General features: G+C 52.6%; 3 protein-coding genes across 4 annotated transcripts in view; 1 reads left to right on the top strand and 2 right to left on the bottom strand.

Annotated features, from left to right (window-relative positions):
- Positions 1 to 1,914: 1,914 nt before the first annotated feature.
- On the bottom strand, positions 1,915 to 4,156 carry clrn1 (clarin 1). Its single transcript, XM_029171256.3, has 3 exons — positions 3,904 to 4,156; positions 2,936 to 3,115; positions 1,915 to 2,809 (listed from the first exon to the last, which is right to left on the bottom strand). The coding sequence occupies exons 1-3, from the start codon at positions 4,154 to 4,156 to the stop codon at positions 2,544 to 2,546; spliced, it is 699 nt and encodes a 232-aa protein (XP_029027089.1). The 3' UTR covers positions 1,915 to 2,543.
- A 234-nt stretch (positions 4,157 to 4,390) lies between these two features.
- Positions 4,391 to 12,388, top strand: masp1 (MBL associated serine protease 1). Of its 2 annotated transcripts, none has more exons than XM_055514192.1 (13): positions 4,391 to 4,531; positions 4,938 to 5,160; positions 6,587 to 6,764; positions 6,984 to 7,136; positions 7,805 to 8,001; positions 8,069 to 8,216; positions 8,402 to 8,520; positions 8,590 to 8,668; positions 9,160 to 9,294; positions 10,451 to 10,525; positions 10,635 to 10,882; positions 11,085 to 11,273; positions 11,437 to 12,388. In XM_055514192.1, the coding sequence occupies exons 1-13, from the start codon at positions 4,527 to 4,529 to the stop codon at positions 11,878 to 11,880; spliced, it is 2,193 nt and encodes a 730-aa protein (XP_055370167.1). In that variant the 5' UTR covers positions 4,391 to 4,526; the 3' UTR covers positions 11,881 to 12,388. The 2 variants fall into 2 exon arrangements, with proteins under 2 accessions (XP_055370167.1, XP_029027076.1); XM_029171243.3 differs by having other exon boundaries at positions 7,005 to 7,136.
- The window catches only part of LOC114868003 (coagulation factor X), a 3,207-nt gene continuing 187 nt past the window's right edge, over positions 12,263 to 15,282 (bottom strand). The window contains exons 1-11 of the mRNA XM_029171249.2: positions 15,124 to 15,282; positions 14,972 to 15,046; positions 14,640 to 14,812; positions 14,545 to 14,569; positions 14,217 to 14,330; positions 13,998 to 14,132; positions 13,528 to 13,802; positions 13,338 to 13,452; positions 13,073 to 13,269; positions 12,867 to 12,992; positions 12,263 to 12,806 (exon numbers count right to left, since the gene is read on the bottom strand). The exon at positions 15,124 to 15,282 is cut by the window's right edge and continues 187 nt beyond it. Of these exons, the coding sequence (XP_029027082.1) occupies positions 12,564 to 12,806; positions 12,867 to 12,992; positions 13,073 to 13,269; positions 13,338 to 13,452; positions 13,528 to 13,802; positions 13,998 to 14,132; positions 14,217 to 14,330; positions 14,545 to 14,569; positions 14,640 to 14,812; positions 14,972 to 15,044 (1,476 nt within the window). The 5' untranslated portion in view covers positions 15,045 to 15,046; positions 15,124 to 15,282 and the 3' untranslated portion in view covers positions 12,263 to 12,563. The remainder of the gene's footprint in view (positions 12,807 to 12,866; positions 12,993 to 13,072; positions 13,270 to 13,337; positions 13,453 to 13,527; positions 13,803 to 13,997; positions 14,133 to 14,216; positions 14,331 to 14,544; positions 14,570 to 14,639; positions 14,813 to 14,971; positions 15,047 to 15,123) is intronic.

Consider the following 15,282-nt stretch of genomic DNA (forward strand, 5'->3'; position numbering starts at 1 on the left):
TGTGTGTGTGTTACAGGATCGGTTTCCGGTCCTGAAAACTGAAGTAGGTGCAGCGGAGCATGAGAACCAGCAGGGGGTGGTCGGGCTATGTGGTTCTAAAGCTGGTTCTGATTCTGCAGTCAGCCATGTTCACAGTTTGTTTCGACAGATTCTGATGAAGACATGATGTTCAGAAACTCACAATCCTGTGTTCTGGTCGGAGCCTGCGAACAGAATTCATACTGTTAGAAACCCAAATTAGTCGATCAGCACCCAGAGCCAGAGGACGACGGGTGGAGACTGACCTCCTGCACTGCAGCTCGGACAATTGGACCAGAATCTGCTGCAGCTCCGCCCCCATCTCATCACACACACACACTGGACGTTTGTTCAAACAGCCTTGGTTCCTGTGAAGCGTTCTGCGTATAGACAGGAGATCTGTGTGGGACCGGTGTCGGTTTGTACTGGGTCAGAGATGCGAGACTGGATTCTTCCTTCTGAATCCAACCTAAACCAAATCCAACCTGATTTTGGTTCTGTTCTGACCGAGGTTGGTCAGACTGTTGCTGTGGAGACAGGTTCAGCGAAGTAAAGAACATCCATTTAAACAGAGTAGAACATGATTGACAGCAGAACCGCTCACAGCTGACATTTACCTCAGGAACAGATTTTATTATTAAATCATTATTCTTGACAGTTCTTGTGCGTGATGTGAGTCAACAAAAGAAAGACACACTTAAAGAAGAGCAGCTCACCTGCAGCAGGTCTGAGTGAAGCTTCACCTGAGACACACACCTTGAACCAAATGACTTGTTGCCAAGTTGGGTCTTTCAGGTAACTCCTCCCCCATTAAGAGCTCTGACCAATCAGGTGCCGCCCCTCAACATCATCATCAGCTGACCACCTCATCGCCACTTGTTTTTAGCTGAACCTCAGTTCACCAAGCAGCATGTATTAGACTGAATGTCGTATTGTGATGGACACTTTTGCTTTTACAAGAGGAGTATATATATAAGAAACATAAACACTCCTCTTGATAAATGGTTATCTTTGTTTTTATTAATTCATGCTAAATATGTGATGTCGCAGCGTCGGTGGACAGGTTGAGTTTGTGCCCAGTTTTAGTTCACATCAGAGCATCCTCTTGTTCCTGTTTACGGTAGATTTGATGCCAGGCTGCAGATTCAGATTGGGTTCATCTTTAAAAAGTAATGGTTCTCTTGGGTTTCTGGTGCTGGCTTGGTCCAGTTGGGTCCATCTGAGTCTCCGTCAGCCATCAGCCTGCTGAAACCCAGCCCTTTAATTATCTGTCCTATTGAACAAGACACCACAATTAAACACATGATAGAAACAACACGACACCAGCCTCCGGGGGAATCATGTGGTCCGGTTCTTCAGAGCAGGATCCAGGTTCTTCTCAGACCAGATTTTTCTGTCAACACATCGAAACACAGATGGACAGTGTCAGTGTCACTGCAGGGGACAAGAGGAAGAAAGGAGTTTCCACAAGACCTGATCCAGCTGAACAGGTGAGGTTTCAGTCCACAGAACCACAGACATGTCCTGCTCCAGTGGAGGATGGATATAGTTTGTTCATTACTGAAATTGTGATTGTTCATATTTACACTTGGTTCTGTTGAAGTAGGTCCAAACACCTGAGCCACGTAAATCCCTTATGTGAAACTGGACCCACAGCAAGAACCAGTCCCACCAACATGTTTGTTCCTCACTGGGACAGAGGATTTACAGTAGGAGAATCTGTGGTTTGGACCAGACCGGGTCTGATGGATTCTGTAAGTTCCTCTTCAGCGTCGTCACAGCTGCTGTTTACAGATACAGTCTGATTCTACTGAGTGAAGGGTTCTGGTCTGGGGAGGTTTTAGATAAACATTTGGCAAATCAGACTCATACAAAGAAAAAACACTGACACATGTGAACAGGAACCAAAATGTAATGAGTGCATTAAAACATGAATGTTACTGGAACAGAAAACTCTGGATGCTCGTCTGAGCGTCAACGTCTCCTCGTCACTGTGTCGATCAATAAAAGGCCACTGACAGGAGAAACCAGTGAAGGAACCTTTACAGGAGACTGAACAGAACCTCATATGGATGTGACTGAAACCGACTCTGCATCAACAGTTTAAACTCAGCAATCACAATAATGCACAGTGATATTCATCAAATACAATATGAGCAGATATCTGCATAGAACCAAGCATGATGATCTACATATAAAAAAAATGGCTAAATAACAAACGTGTGACAAACTTAAATGAACTTAATCCACACTGATTGAGACGATGTCTGCAGGAAACGATTTGTAATAGATAAACTAAAACATCAGTGACTAGAACCCAGTCAACCTGGATGTTAACCTGCTGTGGACCAGGATCACGCTCCAGAACTTCAGCTCCTTTCAAGAGTCTGGGAAAATGTAACCAGGAAAAGTGCTGAATCCCGACTTCATCCCTTACGTTGGTTCCTCAGGTCCAGTCCAGACACTGAGCGTCCATGTGGTTTACTCATGAACCAGTTTAAAACTGGGTCCATTCAGTCCAGTCATCAGTACAAGAGGTCGGCCGCGCCCCCGCTCAGCTCGAGCCCTTTGGACTCCTGGAAGGGGAACTGGATCCCCGCCAGTCGGATCAGGAAGATGTTGAACCCGTGCAGGAAGAAGATGAGGAAGAAGAGCCAGAAGGAGCGGTCGTAGCGCTCCGAGAACGTCTGGAACACGAAGTTCACCTCGTTGTAGTTTACGATCCGCTCCGACAGATGATGGAGCTTCACCTCGGACGCAAACAGAATCATCACCAGGAAGCTGCAAACACCTGCAGAGAGACCAGAACCAGCAGAGAAGCTGACGCGAGCTACAAATAACACAAACACCTGCAGATGCTCCACCAAAGGAGCCACAGGCGAGTGTGTGAGAAGTACGTGGGGGGGGGGGGTCTCACAGCTGATGAAGGTCCACAGGTAAAGTCCCAGCGGGCCTTGCAGCGTCTCATAGGGCCGGCCAAAAGCATTAAAGAAGAAGAGGCCGGAGGCCACGGAGGAGAAGAGGATCACCACACCACAGAAGAAGATCACAGAGATGTGGAGGCCTGCTGGGACGGCGTTGAGCAGCTCTGGGAAGACTGGGAGGAAAGAAGAGGAAGAAGAAATTAACCCTTATTAGTCCCACAGTGGGGAGATTTGTCCTCTGCTTTTGACCCATCCCCCTTGAGGGGCAGTGAGCTGCCACATGGGCGATGGAAGCGACGCGCTACCAACTGAGCTACCAGACCAGGCAAAAGAGACACGAGGCCTGTGGTGGAGTCTCAGCGGAACACAAGAGGTTCATTACCAACAGCAGGCATTTAAACATGTGTTAACCTTTACTGCAAAACAAATGCAAGACTGTCAATAAGAGAAGAGCTGAGCTGGTTCTGTTCTAAAGCTGCTACAGCCTGAACCCGCTCCTCACAGAACCAGCGCTGCTTTGTTTGTTCTCATCAGATGTGATGCAGTCGGGCAGAAAAGCCGTTAGTGAAGGACGACTGCTCCCTTTAACTGGGACCAGTAATTACTCTGCTGTGGACACACTGGGTTCATTACACAGCAGAACCAGAACCATGGACCACTCATTACACAACTGTCCCAGTCCGGCTTTTTTCTGATAATGAGAACTCTGTAAATGCTGAAAACTTTACACACAGCAGAAATACACACTCTGTGTAAGTAGAATTTAGTAGAATGAAGAAAGTACAAGTGCAGTAAGTATTTGTACAACAGAGCAGAAGCTTTAAATATTTCATTGGAATGTGTGAATAATTAACACGCAGGTGAGTCCAACACCTGTTGGTGCTGTGACGTAAAACGCTTCGCCCCTTACTTTAATCGAAGCTGTGGACCGAACCGTTCTAAGAACCGGGCTAAGACTCACATGAGAACCGGGACGGCCTCCCTCCCAGGCCGCACTTCTTCACCCGTTCCCCGTGGAACAGTCCGTAGCTCAGCTCTCCCAGGAAATTGTCCAGTTCGGGTCCGCTGGCATTGACCAACTCGGCCCCGGTTCGGCACAGCATGGTCCCGTTGACCCAGAACGGCAGCCCAGTGGCCACGGCGGCCGTGAGGGCGCAGGAGAGGCCGAAGACGCCGGATGCGGAGAAGATGAGCTGCTTCTGTCGGTTCGGCATGGCGGCGGGGATGAGGAGCGGACCCGCACGACCCGCAGCGCCAGCGCACCGCCACCGCCCGCCCCGCACCTCACAGAGGACGCAACGCCGAGCAGCGACGCCGAGACGCTGATCCCGTCACCATGGAAACAAGGGCCACGTTACTCGAACGTTACTCGTTACTCAGTTTGAAGTACCGACTGATCGGTGGCGGTCCAGTTGCGCCACCTGGTGGAAGCGGCGTCATCGCAGCCAAGGACCTTGTCCTGAATCGGATTCTGACGTGGTGACATCGAGCTTTTGGTGACGTCACACGACAGACTGAACTCCGGAGCGTCGCTCAGTGAAAGTCAGTGGAGCGGAGCTGGTGCTGAGCGTCGGTTTGTCCGTCATGAGGTGAGTTTGTGCCGTTTGTCTAAGGTTTTTCTGTTTTTGACCAGTCTGGTACTTAAACATTCAACTGCGTCACGACTCAACTGCTCCAGAATCACAAAAATGACTGAAGTGTGAACACATCATCCCAGGTGCTGGAAGTACAGTTTGAAGTACTCAGGTAGAATTCACAAATAATACACTAACTAAGAAAACTGTTGAATTATAAGCTGCTGAAGTTTAGTCCAGATAATTTTGATTAAATGCGAGCGGGGTCTCGTCTACACATTTAATGTTGTCTTTCACTGATTTATTCTGAAACTGCATCCGTTCTGGGGTGAATTCATGTTTCCACACGTCCAGCTCCGTTAGTGGCGGTTTAACCCCACATGTTTCCTCACCCTCTGTCTCTGCTCTCTCTGGGTCTCAGATTCTTCTTCTTCCCACTCCTCGTGTGCGTCGCGGCCGACTCCCGGCTCCTGTCTCTGTCAGGAATGTTTGGCAGCCTCACGTCCCCGAACTTCCCTGAGCCGTATCCTGAAGAGACGGATCTGCGCTGGAACGTCAGCGTTCCCCACGGCTTCCACGTCAGACTCTACTTCAGCCACTTTGACCTGGAGCCGTCCTACCTGTGTGAGTACGACTACGTCAAGGTGAGACATGGATCGTCCTCACGGTGTCAGAAAATACTGGAGTGCAGTTGGTACTGGAGTACAGTTGGTACTGGAGTACAGTTAGCACTGGAGTATAGTTAGTACCGGAGTATAGTTGGTACTGGAGTATAGTTAGTACTGGAGTGCAGTTAGTACTGGAGTGCAGTTGGTACTGGAGTGCAGTTGGTACTGGAGTACAGTTAGTACCGGAGTATAGTTGGTACTGGAGTACAGTTAGTACTGGAGTGCAGTTAGTACTGGGGTATAGTTAGTACTGGAGTACAGTTAGTACTGGAGTGCAGTTGGTACTGGAGTACAGTTAGTACAGGAGTATAGTTAGTATTGGAGTCCAGTTGATACTGGAGTACAGCTGGTACTGGAGTGCAATTGGTACTGGAGTGCAGTTAGTACCGGGGTATAGTTAGTACTGGGGTATAGTTGGTACTGGAGTACAGTTGGTACTGGAGTACAGTTAGTACTGGAGTGCAGTTAGTACTGGAGTATAGTTAGTACCGGAGTACAGTTGGTACTGGAGTATAGTTAGTACTGGAGTGCAGTTAGTACTGGAGTGCAGTTGGTACTGGAGTGCAGTTGGTACTGGAGTACAGTTAGTACCGGAGTATAGTTGGTACTGGAGTACAGTTAGTACTGGAGTGCAGTTAGTACTGGGGTATAGTTAGTACTGGAGTACAGTTAGTACTGGAGTGCAGTTGGTACTGGAGTACAGTTAGTACAGGAGTATAGTTAGTATTGGAGTCCAGTTGATACTGGAGTACAGCTGGTACTGGAGTGCAATTGGTACTGGAGTGCAGTTAGTACTGGGGTATAGTTAGTACTGGGGTATAGTTGGTACTGGAGTACAGTTGGTACTGGAGTACAGTTAGTACTGGAGTGCAGTTAGTACTGGAGTATAGTTAGTACCGGAGTACAGTTGGTACTGGAGTATAGTTGGTACTGGAGTGCAGTTAGTACTGTGCCATGACAACGCAGCTACCAGAATATAGTTGAATAACCGCCGGTTCATCAGCTCCAGCAGACTGTTTATGTTCAGCTTGTTAGTTCACTCTGCTGCTTCACAAACTTAGTGCAGTCTAATGTTATCAGATGGTGGTGGAAACTGAGTGGAGCTAATGAGATCACACACACGCGCACACGCACGCGCACGCGCACGCGCACGCACACACACACACACACACACACACACACACACACACACACACACACACACACACACACACACACACGGCCTGTAGTCCACTGACCCTCACACTGACCCGACCCGTCTGATAAGGCGGATCCTGCAGTGACTGTTGTGTTTCAGGAGTTTGTCTGTTTCGGACCAGGAGACTCGTGATGCACAGTTGTGATGTTTGTTCTGAGCCCTGATGCTCAGAACCCCAGTGGCTGTTCCTGTGTTGGGTTGCAGGTGGAGGCAGAGGGGGAGGTGCTGGGCTTGTTCTGTGGGAAGGAGGAGACGGACACGGAGGTGGTGCCGGCTCAGCAGGTCATCTCCTCTCCCAGAAACTCCCTCAGCGTCTGGTTCTTCTCCGACTTCTCCAACGAGGAGCGGTTCTCCGGGTTCATGGCTCACTACAGTGCTGTGGGTGAGGAACACAGAACCGCTAGATCTTGTCTCTTGCCAGTAGCTCAAAGCTCTGTTAAAACTTGTGTTTAATATCACGTCTGACTCGTTGATGTGAGGGTTCTGTGAAGGTTCTGTGCAGGCTTTAACCTTTGAGCAAGGATTTGGGTTCTAGTAAAGGTTAACGCCTCCAGGAGCCGTGTTCTGAACCCAGCTAAAGCTCCTGTTACTCCACTAACAGCTCTGACTGTCGTCTCTGCAGACGTGGACGAGTGCAGCGACCGCGACAACGAGGATCTGCTCTGTGATCACCTCTGTCACAACTACGTTGGAGGATACTATTGCTCCTGTCGCTATGGTTACCTGCTGCACACCGACAACCGCACCTGCCGAGGTGAGTCTGCTCACAGGCAGAGCTGCCGTCTAATAAACCACCTGCCTCCATCTAAGGAGCAACAGGCGGAACGAGTCCTAACAGCAGCGAATCGGCCTAGAAATCAGGTGTTTTAGTCAGGAAATAGACCAGACCAGCAACATGAAGTCCACCTGTGGTTTCAGAGCCTAGTCTGAGACGGGACTTATGCAGGATCAACATCAAGCTGCTGGAATTCAAGTCACACGTTTAAGCTGATTGTGGTGGAAAAACCCCAACACACAGCGAGAAGTCAGAGAAGCTGGTCACAGGTCAGATTACAGAGCTCGGGCCGACCCGGCTCTGGACTTGCTGTACAGAGATTAAGTGTGTTTACAGAACTGCTGCATTTCAGAGCCACTAAGGAGGCGCTGGAGAGTCCTCTGATAAATGTGTCACAATCTCTGCAGGTCACATTCCTTCAGATCACACACACACACACACACACACACACACACACACACACACACACACACACACACACACACACACACACACACACACACACACACACACACACACACACACACACACACACACACACACAGACACACACACACACACACACACACACACACACACACTCTTTTAGCTGGACTGATGAGGCCTCGTACATTCTGCTCATTAAGTGGAGCCTCGTCTGTTTGCAGTCGAGTGCAGTGGTGCTGTGTTCAGGGAACGCTCCGGGATCCTGAGCAGTGTCGATTTTCCAGCTCCGTACCCAAAGAGCTCTGAATGTTTGTATCGTATTGAGGTGGAACCAGGCTTCAGGGTCCATATCCAATTTGGGCCCACCTTCGACGTGGAGGACCACCCCAACGTCAGCTGTCCCTACGACTACGTGAAGGTGAGCGGAGCAGGTACCTGGAGACGCCGGCAGAAGCCGTCCACTGTTTAACCCGTTCCCGTGTCAGATCCTCGCAGGCGGTCGTGAGCTCGGCCCGTTTTGTGGCACTGTATCTCCAGGACTCATCGAGACCGACAGCAACAGCGTCATTGTCGTCTTCCACAGTGACAACTCGGGAGAAAACGCGGGCTGGAGTCTGAGCTACAGCAGCACAGGTAGAACTCAGTCCAAGGTTTCAGAACTGAGCCTGTTCCCACTAACAACACTTGGACGTCCAACCTCAAACACCTCAGATCCAGGTCCAACTGCCTCTAAACAGAACCTCTGGGAGAACCAGCGTGAGTCAGAGTCTCCACAGTCTGCTGCAGTCTTTGAATAAATGCTTTTATTTTTCTAACAGGAAGTCAGTGTCCTGTCCCGCAGACGCCAGCTAACGGCCTGCTGAGGCCCGTCCAGACGTTCTACTCCTTCCAGGACCACGTTCTGTTCACCTGTGAGCCTGGGTACCGGCTGATCAAGGTCAGTCGGAAACCAGTGTACAGGTGGAGCCACTAAGTCGCCAGGCCCAAACGCATTCCTGTGTTTCAGGATGGACAGTATCTGGACCACTACCAGGTGGACTGTGGTTCTGATGGGTTATGGAGCGGGACCCTTCCCTTGTGCCAGTGTAAGAAAAACCTTCTGCTCGTGTGACAGATTCACCAACTTAGCTGTACTTAGAACAGCCAGTAGCAATAGAGAGCGGCGCCGCCTGAACAACCGGCTGTGGATGTAGAGTTAGAACCTGAGACCAGCCCGTCTGAGAGACCTGAAATGACACCAGTCATCAGACGCTCGGGTCTCGAGTCACTGAAACTCTTCTTGTTGTTTGTCTTTCTGTAGAAACGAGAAGGTGAAGATCTAAGCAGCATCTTAGATCAGAGACAGAATCAGTGTAGACGCCAGGTAACGTCGTCCAGATACTTCTGGACTTGTGGACCAGCTAACTCCAGCTGTAAACTGTGTCCTAATAAAAAGAACCAAACCACAACATCAGCTGTGTCTTTGTACAAACGTCTTCCTGTTGCAGCGAGCGGTCGTTGGATTCAGTGGAACCACGTCATTAGTTTCAGTTTCAGGCTGGAGACGCTCACAGCTCTGTCCTTGTCTCCGTCACAGTGGTGGATTGTGGGAGTCCGAAGGTGGTTGACATGGCTGATGTGGTGTTTGGTAACCATGACAACAGCACCCTGCTTGGATCTACCGTTCGCTATGTTTGCCGAAAGGAAACGGTTCAACTACACAACAACATCAGTAGGTTTCAATCAGTGCTTCAATAAGTTCTGAGCAGCTTCAGAAGCGCTGTTCTTAAAAAGGAACGCAAGGTTTTAGTAACTAAGGCTCATTATTAAAGTCATTACATCAAAGCAGATGATCTTTATTATTATTCTATATTAATATTCTATATCTATATATTTATTATAATAATCTATATTATTATTATTCAAACAATAAAGCAGCCATTTTCTTTTTTATGATTCTCTATTTGTAAATGGAAGTGAGCTTTGGACCCGGGTCCTGACGGGTCCTGATTGGCCCGAGTCCTGACTGGGCCCGGGTCCTGACGGGTCCTGACTGGAACCCGGGTCTTGACGGGTCCTGATTGGCCCGGGTCCTGACTGGGCCCGGGTCCTGACGGGTCCTGACTGGAACCCGGGTCCTGACTGGGCCCGGGTCCTGACGGGTCCTGACTGGAGCCCGGGTCCTGACGGGTCCTGATTGGCCCGGGTCCTGACTGGGCCCAGGTCCTGACGGGTCCTGATTGGCCCGGGTCCTGACTGGGCCCGGGTCCTGACGGGTCCTGACTGGAACCCGGGTCTTGACGGGTCCTGATTGGCCCGGGTCCTGACTGGGCCCGGGTCCTGACGGGTCCAGACTGGAACCCGGGTCCTGACGGGTCCTGACTGGAACCCGGGTCCTGACGGGTCCTTACTGGAGCCTGGGTCCTGACTGGAGCCCGGGTCCTGACGGGTCCTGACTGGGCCCGGGTCCTGACTGGAGCCCGGGTCCTGACGGGTCCTGACTGGAACCCGGGTCCAGACTGGAACCCGGGTCCTGACGGGTCCTGACTGGAACCCGGGTCCTGACGGGTCCTGACTGGAACCCGGGTCCAGACTGGAACCCGGGTCCTGACGGGTCCTGACTGGAACCCAGGTCCTGACGGGTCCTGACTGGGCCCGGGTCCTGACGGGTCCTGACTGGAACCCGGGTCCAGACTGGAACCCGGGTCCTGACGGGTCCTGACTGGAACCCGGGTCCTGACGGGTCCTGATTGGCCCGGGTCCTGACTGGGCCCGGGTCCTGACTGGAACCCGGGTCCTGACTGGGGCCTCATACAGGCTGCCATGCTACCGTTGAAGCGCTTCTACAGCGGTGACGTTCCAGCTCAACTGAGTCGTGTGTGTTGCAGGTTCCTACCGCTGTGCTCACAGTGGAGAATGGACCAACACAGAAGTAGGAACCAAACTGCCGAGCTGTAAACCAGGTACCGTTTCAGAACACAGTGTTTTTATACCCTCAGACTGCAGGTCTGACAGCTCCAGACCCCGACGCGAGGCGGTCTTTAGTTCATTTCAGGTGGTTTTCCTCCTCAGCCTGCGGCTGGCCTTCCCGCTCTCTTCCCCCTCTGGTGAAGCGGATCGTGGGTGGTCGGAGCTCAGAACCCGGTCAGTTCCCCTGGCAGGTTCTGCTGAGCGTGGAAGACCTGTCTCGGGTGCCTGAGGACCGCTGGTTCGGCTCCGGGGCGCTGCTGTCTGAGTCCTGGGTGTTGACAGCAGCTCACGTGCTGAGGTCCCGGAGGCGGGACCCCACCGTGGTCCCCGTGGCTCCAGAACACATCAAGGTGCGGGTTTTTTATGTTTAATTTGAGCTTGTTGTAGTTTTAATGATCTGTTTGCAACTGACCAAAACTGGAATGTAATGGACCAGAACCGGCCCGCTGTCATTGTGATTGAAGACAGAGTTGTTGTTTTATCTCACAAACACCTAGTAGAATTTCATAGCATCAGACCAGACCGACCAGAACCTGCCTGTGTCTCTGTCAGGTCTACCTCGGTCTCCATGACACCCGGGACAGGCGCCTGGCAACCACCCGCTCGGTGGACAGGATCTTTCTCCATCCGGACTTCCAACCCAACAACTACAACAATGACATTGCTCTGCTGAAGCTCGGCGAGCAGGTGGAGTTCAACCAAGTCATCCGTCCAGTCTGTCTCCCACCCCCTCACAGCCAGGTGGGTTAATGCATGAGAGGAATCCAGAAGAGAGGTTCTGAAATAAAAGACCACGCTGATATACGACTTTAAGGCACAGAGGGGACAGTTGTCTGTAGTTTAGGACAAAGCATCCAGTTTTGGTGACGCTGTCCACTGGTGACCTTTGACCCCTGTTTTTCAGGACTCTCCTCTTACACCTCTGCCCAACTCTCTGGGGATGATTGCCGGTTGGGGGGTTTCCACAGCCAACGCCTCCGCCGGCAACCCTCCCACACTGACCTCTGACCCCGGCGCCGACGCTGACCTCGGCGTGGCCTCCAACCTGCTGCAGTACGTGAAGCTGCCCGTGGTTCCTCAGGACGAGTGTCAGGCCAGCTACACGTCGCGCTCCGTCAGCTACAACATCACTGACAACATGTTCTGCGCGGGTTTCTTCGAGGGCGGCAGGGACACCTGCCTGGGGGACAGCGGGGGGGCCTTCGTGGTGGAGGACCGGGCCAGCCGGCGGTGGGCCGTGTTCGGCCTGGTGTCGTGGGGCGGGCCCGAGGAGTGTGGGAGTCAGAGGGTGTACGGGGTCTACACCCGAGTGGCCCGATACGTGGAGTGGATCCAGAGCCACGTGTAGCTGGTTCTTCTGCTTGGGGTTTGCTTTGTGAAGCAGGGAGGAAGCTAAACGTGAACCCTGTTCCTCCCACTGGCTCATTCTGCGTCAACCTACTTCACAACAAACTGAAGTGGAGGTCACGTCGGGGTCGTGACAGACTGAACCCACCATCGTGACCACGCTATGGTTCTGAGCCCAGTCTCAGGGGTTGGTGGCTTCGGCTCGTCTCCTCTGGGCTCAGCTGCTGTTTGTGACCACGGCCCCAGAGACCACACGGCCTCCTGCTGTGCTCAGACCTGCTCGAACCACTGAACCGGACTAACGCTGCTCTGGGATCTGTCCGTCCTATCACTAATGTGTTCAGCCAACCTGCAGGACGTTCAGACAGAGTCAAACACGTGGGCACTGTGAAACGTTTAGGATGTATTCATGTTAAATGCTGTGATATAAAGTCTGCATCGTTTATATATTTACACTCGTGATTTTCATCTGATGACTTAATGCACTGAAATAAACACATTTACTTTGACTCGTATCCAGAATCATATTAACATACTGCACAAACACTGAACCTGCTGATTGAAGCTGCTGAGCTGAGAGTCAGCTGATGCTCAGTCACTGTTGGACCCACTGCCAGGGCCCGGTTCGCTCCTCCAAATGTCTAGCTGTAAAACTGTGTCTCTCGTTTCTGGGGTAGGGTGTCCTCAGGTCCTGGTTCCGTTCAGGTCCAGTCTGTCCATGGTCTCTCTGATCCAGGGCAGGAAGTTCCCTATCCGGGTGTAGATCCCGTACTTGCCTTTGGTGGCACATTGCTCCCCCCAGCTGACGACGCCGGTCAGAAACCAGGTCCCCCTGTAGTTGACCACGAACGGCCCGCCACTGTCCCCGCTGCAGGCGTCCACGGTGGCTTGTGGGTAGCCGGCACAGAACATGTTGTCTGTGATCACCTGGGGGCAGGAGGCGTCTCAGTCCCAGTTCAGACAACCCTAGAAGCGATAAGGGCTCACCTGCTCAGTGGAGGCGCTGCAGACGTTCTGGCTCACAACCGGGAGCATGACCCTCCTGAGGAACCGGGACGACCGGCCCAGGTAGCGGGTGACCCCCCAGCCCGTCACCTTCCCCAGGTTTTCCTCCTGGACACATGCAGACGGACATGCGGCTCTGACCCGCCGGGCTCATGCAGACGCTAAGCTAACGCTAACGCTAACGTTACCTTCAGAAGGTACTGGGACAGGTGCAGGTCGGGCAGACAGGCGGGCAGCGCCGTGGGCCCCCGGACCACGGGCCGGCTCAGGTAGAGAAGAGCGATGTCACTGTCGAAGGTGAAGGAGTGGAAGTGTGGATGCATGAAGATCCTCTGGATCTGGATCCGCTGCTCAGCTGGATCCGGACGCTGCTTATCAGTGTCTCCTGCCGGAACCAAACGCATCTGAGTGTCGGTCATCTGGGCCTGAACACAGGCAGGTTGGGGTCCTCACCTATGGTAATGTGGTCTGCGGGCTCCTCCAGGCAGTGGGCAGCAGAGACCACCCAGCGGTCGGACACCAGCGTTCCTCCACAGAAGCCGTAACCGTCGGACCTGCGTATCAGAACCTGGACACAAACACAGCTCCCCCGCTGGTGTCAGCAGCCTTGGCGCCGCCCGCTGGGCCTCACATCAGAACCTACCTGCCACGGGCTCCCTCCTGCTTTCTCCAGCATTCCTCCCACAATACGGGGCGTCATCCACCCGCTGCCCTCAGTCTCCTCCCCCCTCGCTGCCGTCTCATTCCCTGCTCCCTTTGTCGTCTCCTCTGTGTCTGTTAGGTTCAGTTTGGGTTCCCAGCTGGCTGTGATGTTGATGTTGGTTTCCATGGTAACGTTGTCCCACTCAGATTCTGGAGTCCACGCCGAGCGACCATGATACGTCACCTCCATCTGCTGCAGACCGCATGAGAACGACGCTGCAGGGGAAGACAGGGACGTGAGGAGAACAACGGACGGTCCCTGAACGCCTCACAAACACACCCGTCCTCTGCAGCTCTTCTGGGATTATTATTTTTACTTTGTCAGATTCTGTTATGTACAAAGGTGCATCAGTATTCTCCCAGTACTCATGCAGCAACATGCAGCAGGACACAGTGACCCAGCAGTGGTACCGGTCTGGGAGCAGCTCTGTCCGTCAGCTTCCAGTTCATATCCGTCGGCGCAGCCACACTGGACCCCGGCGCCGCCTGCTCGGTCTCTGCAGTACTGCATGCAGCCTCCGTTTTTGTAGCCACACACAGACACCACTACACAAATACAAGCAGAACCTGAAGGTTGTTGATGCTGCTGCTGCTGTGTTTAAAACACAACATCTGGCAGGTGATGTTCACCTGATTCACAGGTCCGGCCCTGGTACTGAGGAGGGCAGATGCAGATGAAGACCCCTCGGTCCACAGAGCAGAACCCTCCGTTCAGACAGGGGTTGGTCTGACAGGGGTTTGGATCTACGGCATATACGAGAGACGCCTGAACACACCACGACTCTCATCCAAGTGATGTGTTTAAGTAACAGAAGCTTTAATTATTCCAGATGTGGTTGTAACTGAATTAACATCAGATCACTTCTTCCCAACCAGTTGCCTGGTCCAGTTCTTCCAGTTTGTCTGTGACCTCTGCTGGTTTCTGATGCTTCTGAACATTGCTGATGAATGTACTCACTTGTGTATCGGAACCAGAACTCCATCTGTGGACAAAGAAAGCGTTTTAGTTCTGGCCCGGTGGCTCGGTTCCGGGTCGCTGGCTCTGGCTCTCACCGTCCTCTCTCGGCTCTGGAAGATCTCAGCTGCCTCCTCCTGAGAGCAGGCCTCCTCATAACACTCCCGCTCCAGGTCCCCCGGTAACATCTCCTCCATGAGGAAGGCGTTGGCCCGACGCCTCCTGGACGCGGCGCTGAGGAACCGGCCCGCTGGCTGCTGCTCCAGGAACACTGAGGGTTCACACATGGAACCACAGCGGCCCGGTTAAACTCTCACCTGGCTCCAAACCACGCGTGAACGTCTTCAGCGCGGCTGTGGTTCGTGTTCTTGGCTCATGCAGCTAAAAGGCTGATCTAACGCTCAGGCGGTTCTACAGACGTGGGTCTCACCTGCACCCCGGCCCAGCTCGGAGCAGAGGAGCAGACCGCACAGAACCAGCGTCAGAACCGTGGACGGCAGCATGTCTGTGGAGACGAACGGCCAAAAGATCACAGCATCAGCAGCGACTCAGCGCTCCGTCGTTTGGAGCCGGTCCACTTACCTGTGTCCTGCGCTTCGCCCCGGTTCCTCTCGGTTCCTCTTGGTTCTTTTGGTTATTTTTGGTTCCCTTTGGTTCCTCTCGGTTCCTCTTGGTTCTTTTGGTTATTTTTGGTTCCCTCTGGTTCCTTTTGGTTCTTCTTAGTCTCTGGTGCACTGACGC

The sequence above is a fragment of the Betta splendens genome, chromosome 13 (assembly GCF_900634795.4).
Source record: "Betta splendens chromosome 13, fBetSpl5.4, whole genome shotgun sequence".
Taxonomy (NCBI): Eukaryota; Metazoa; Chordata; class Actinopteri; order Anabantiformes; family Osphronemidae; genus Betta; species Betta splendens.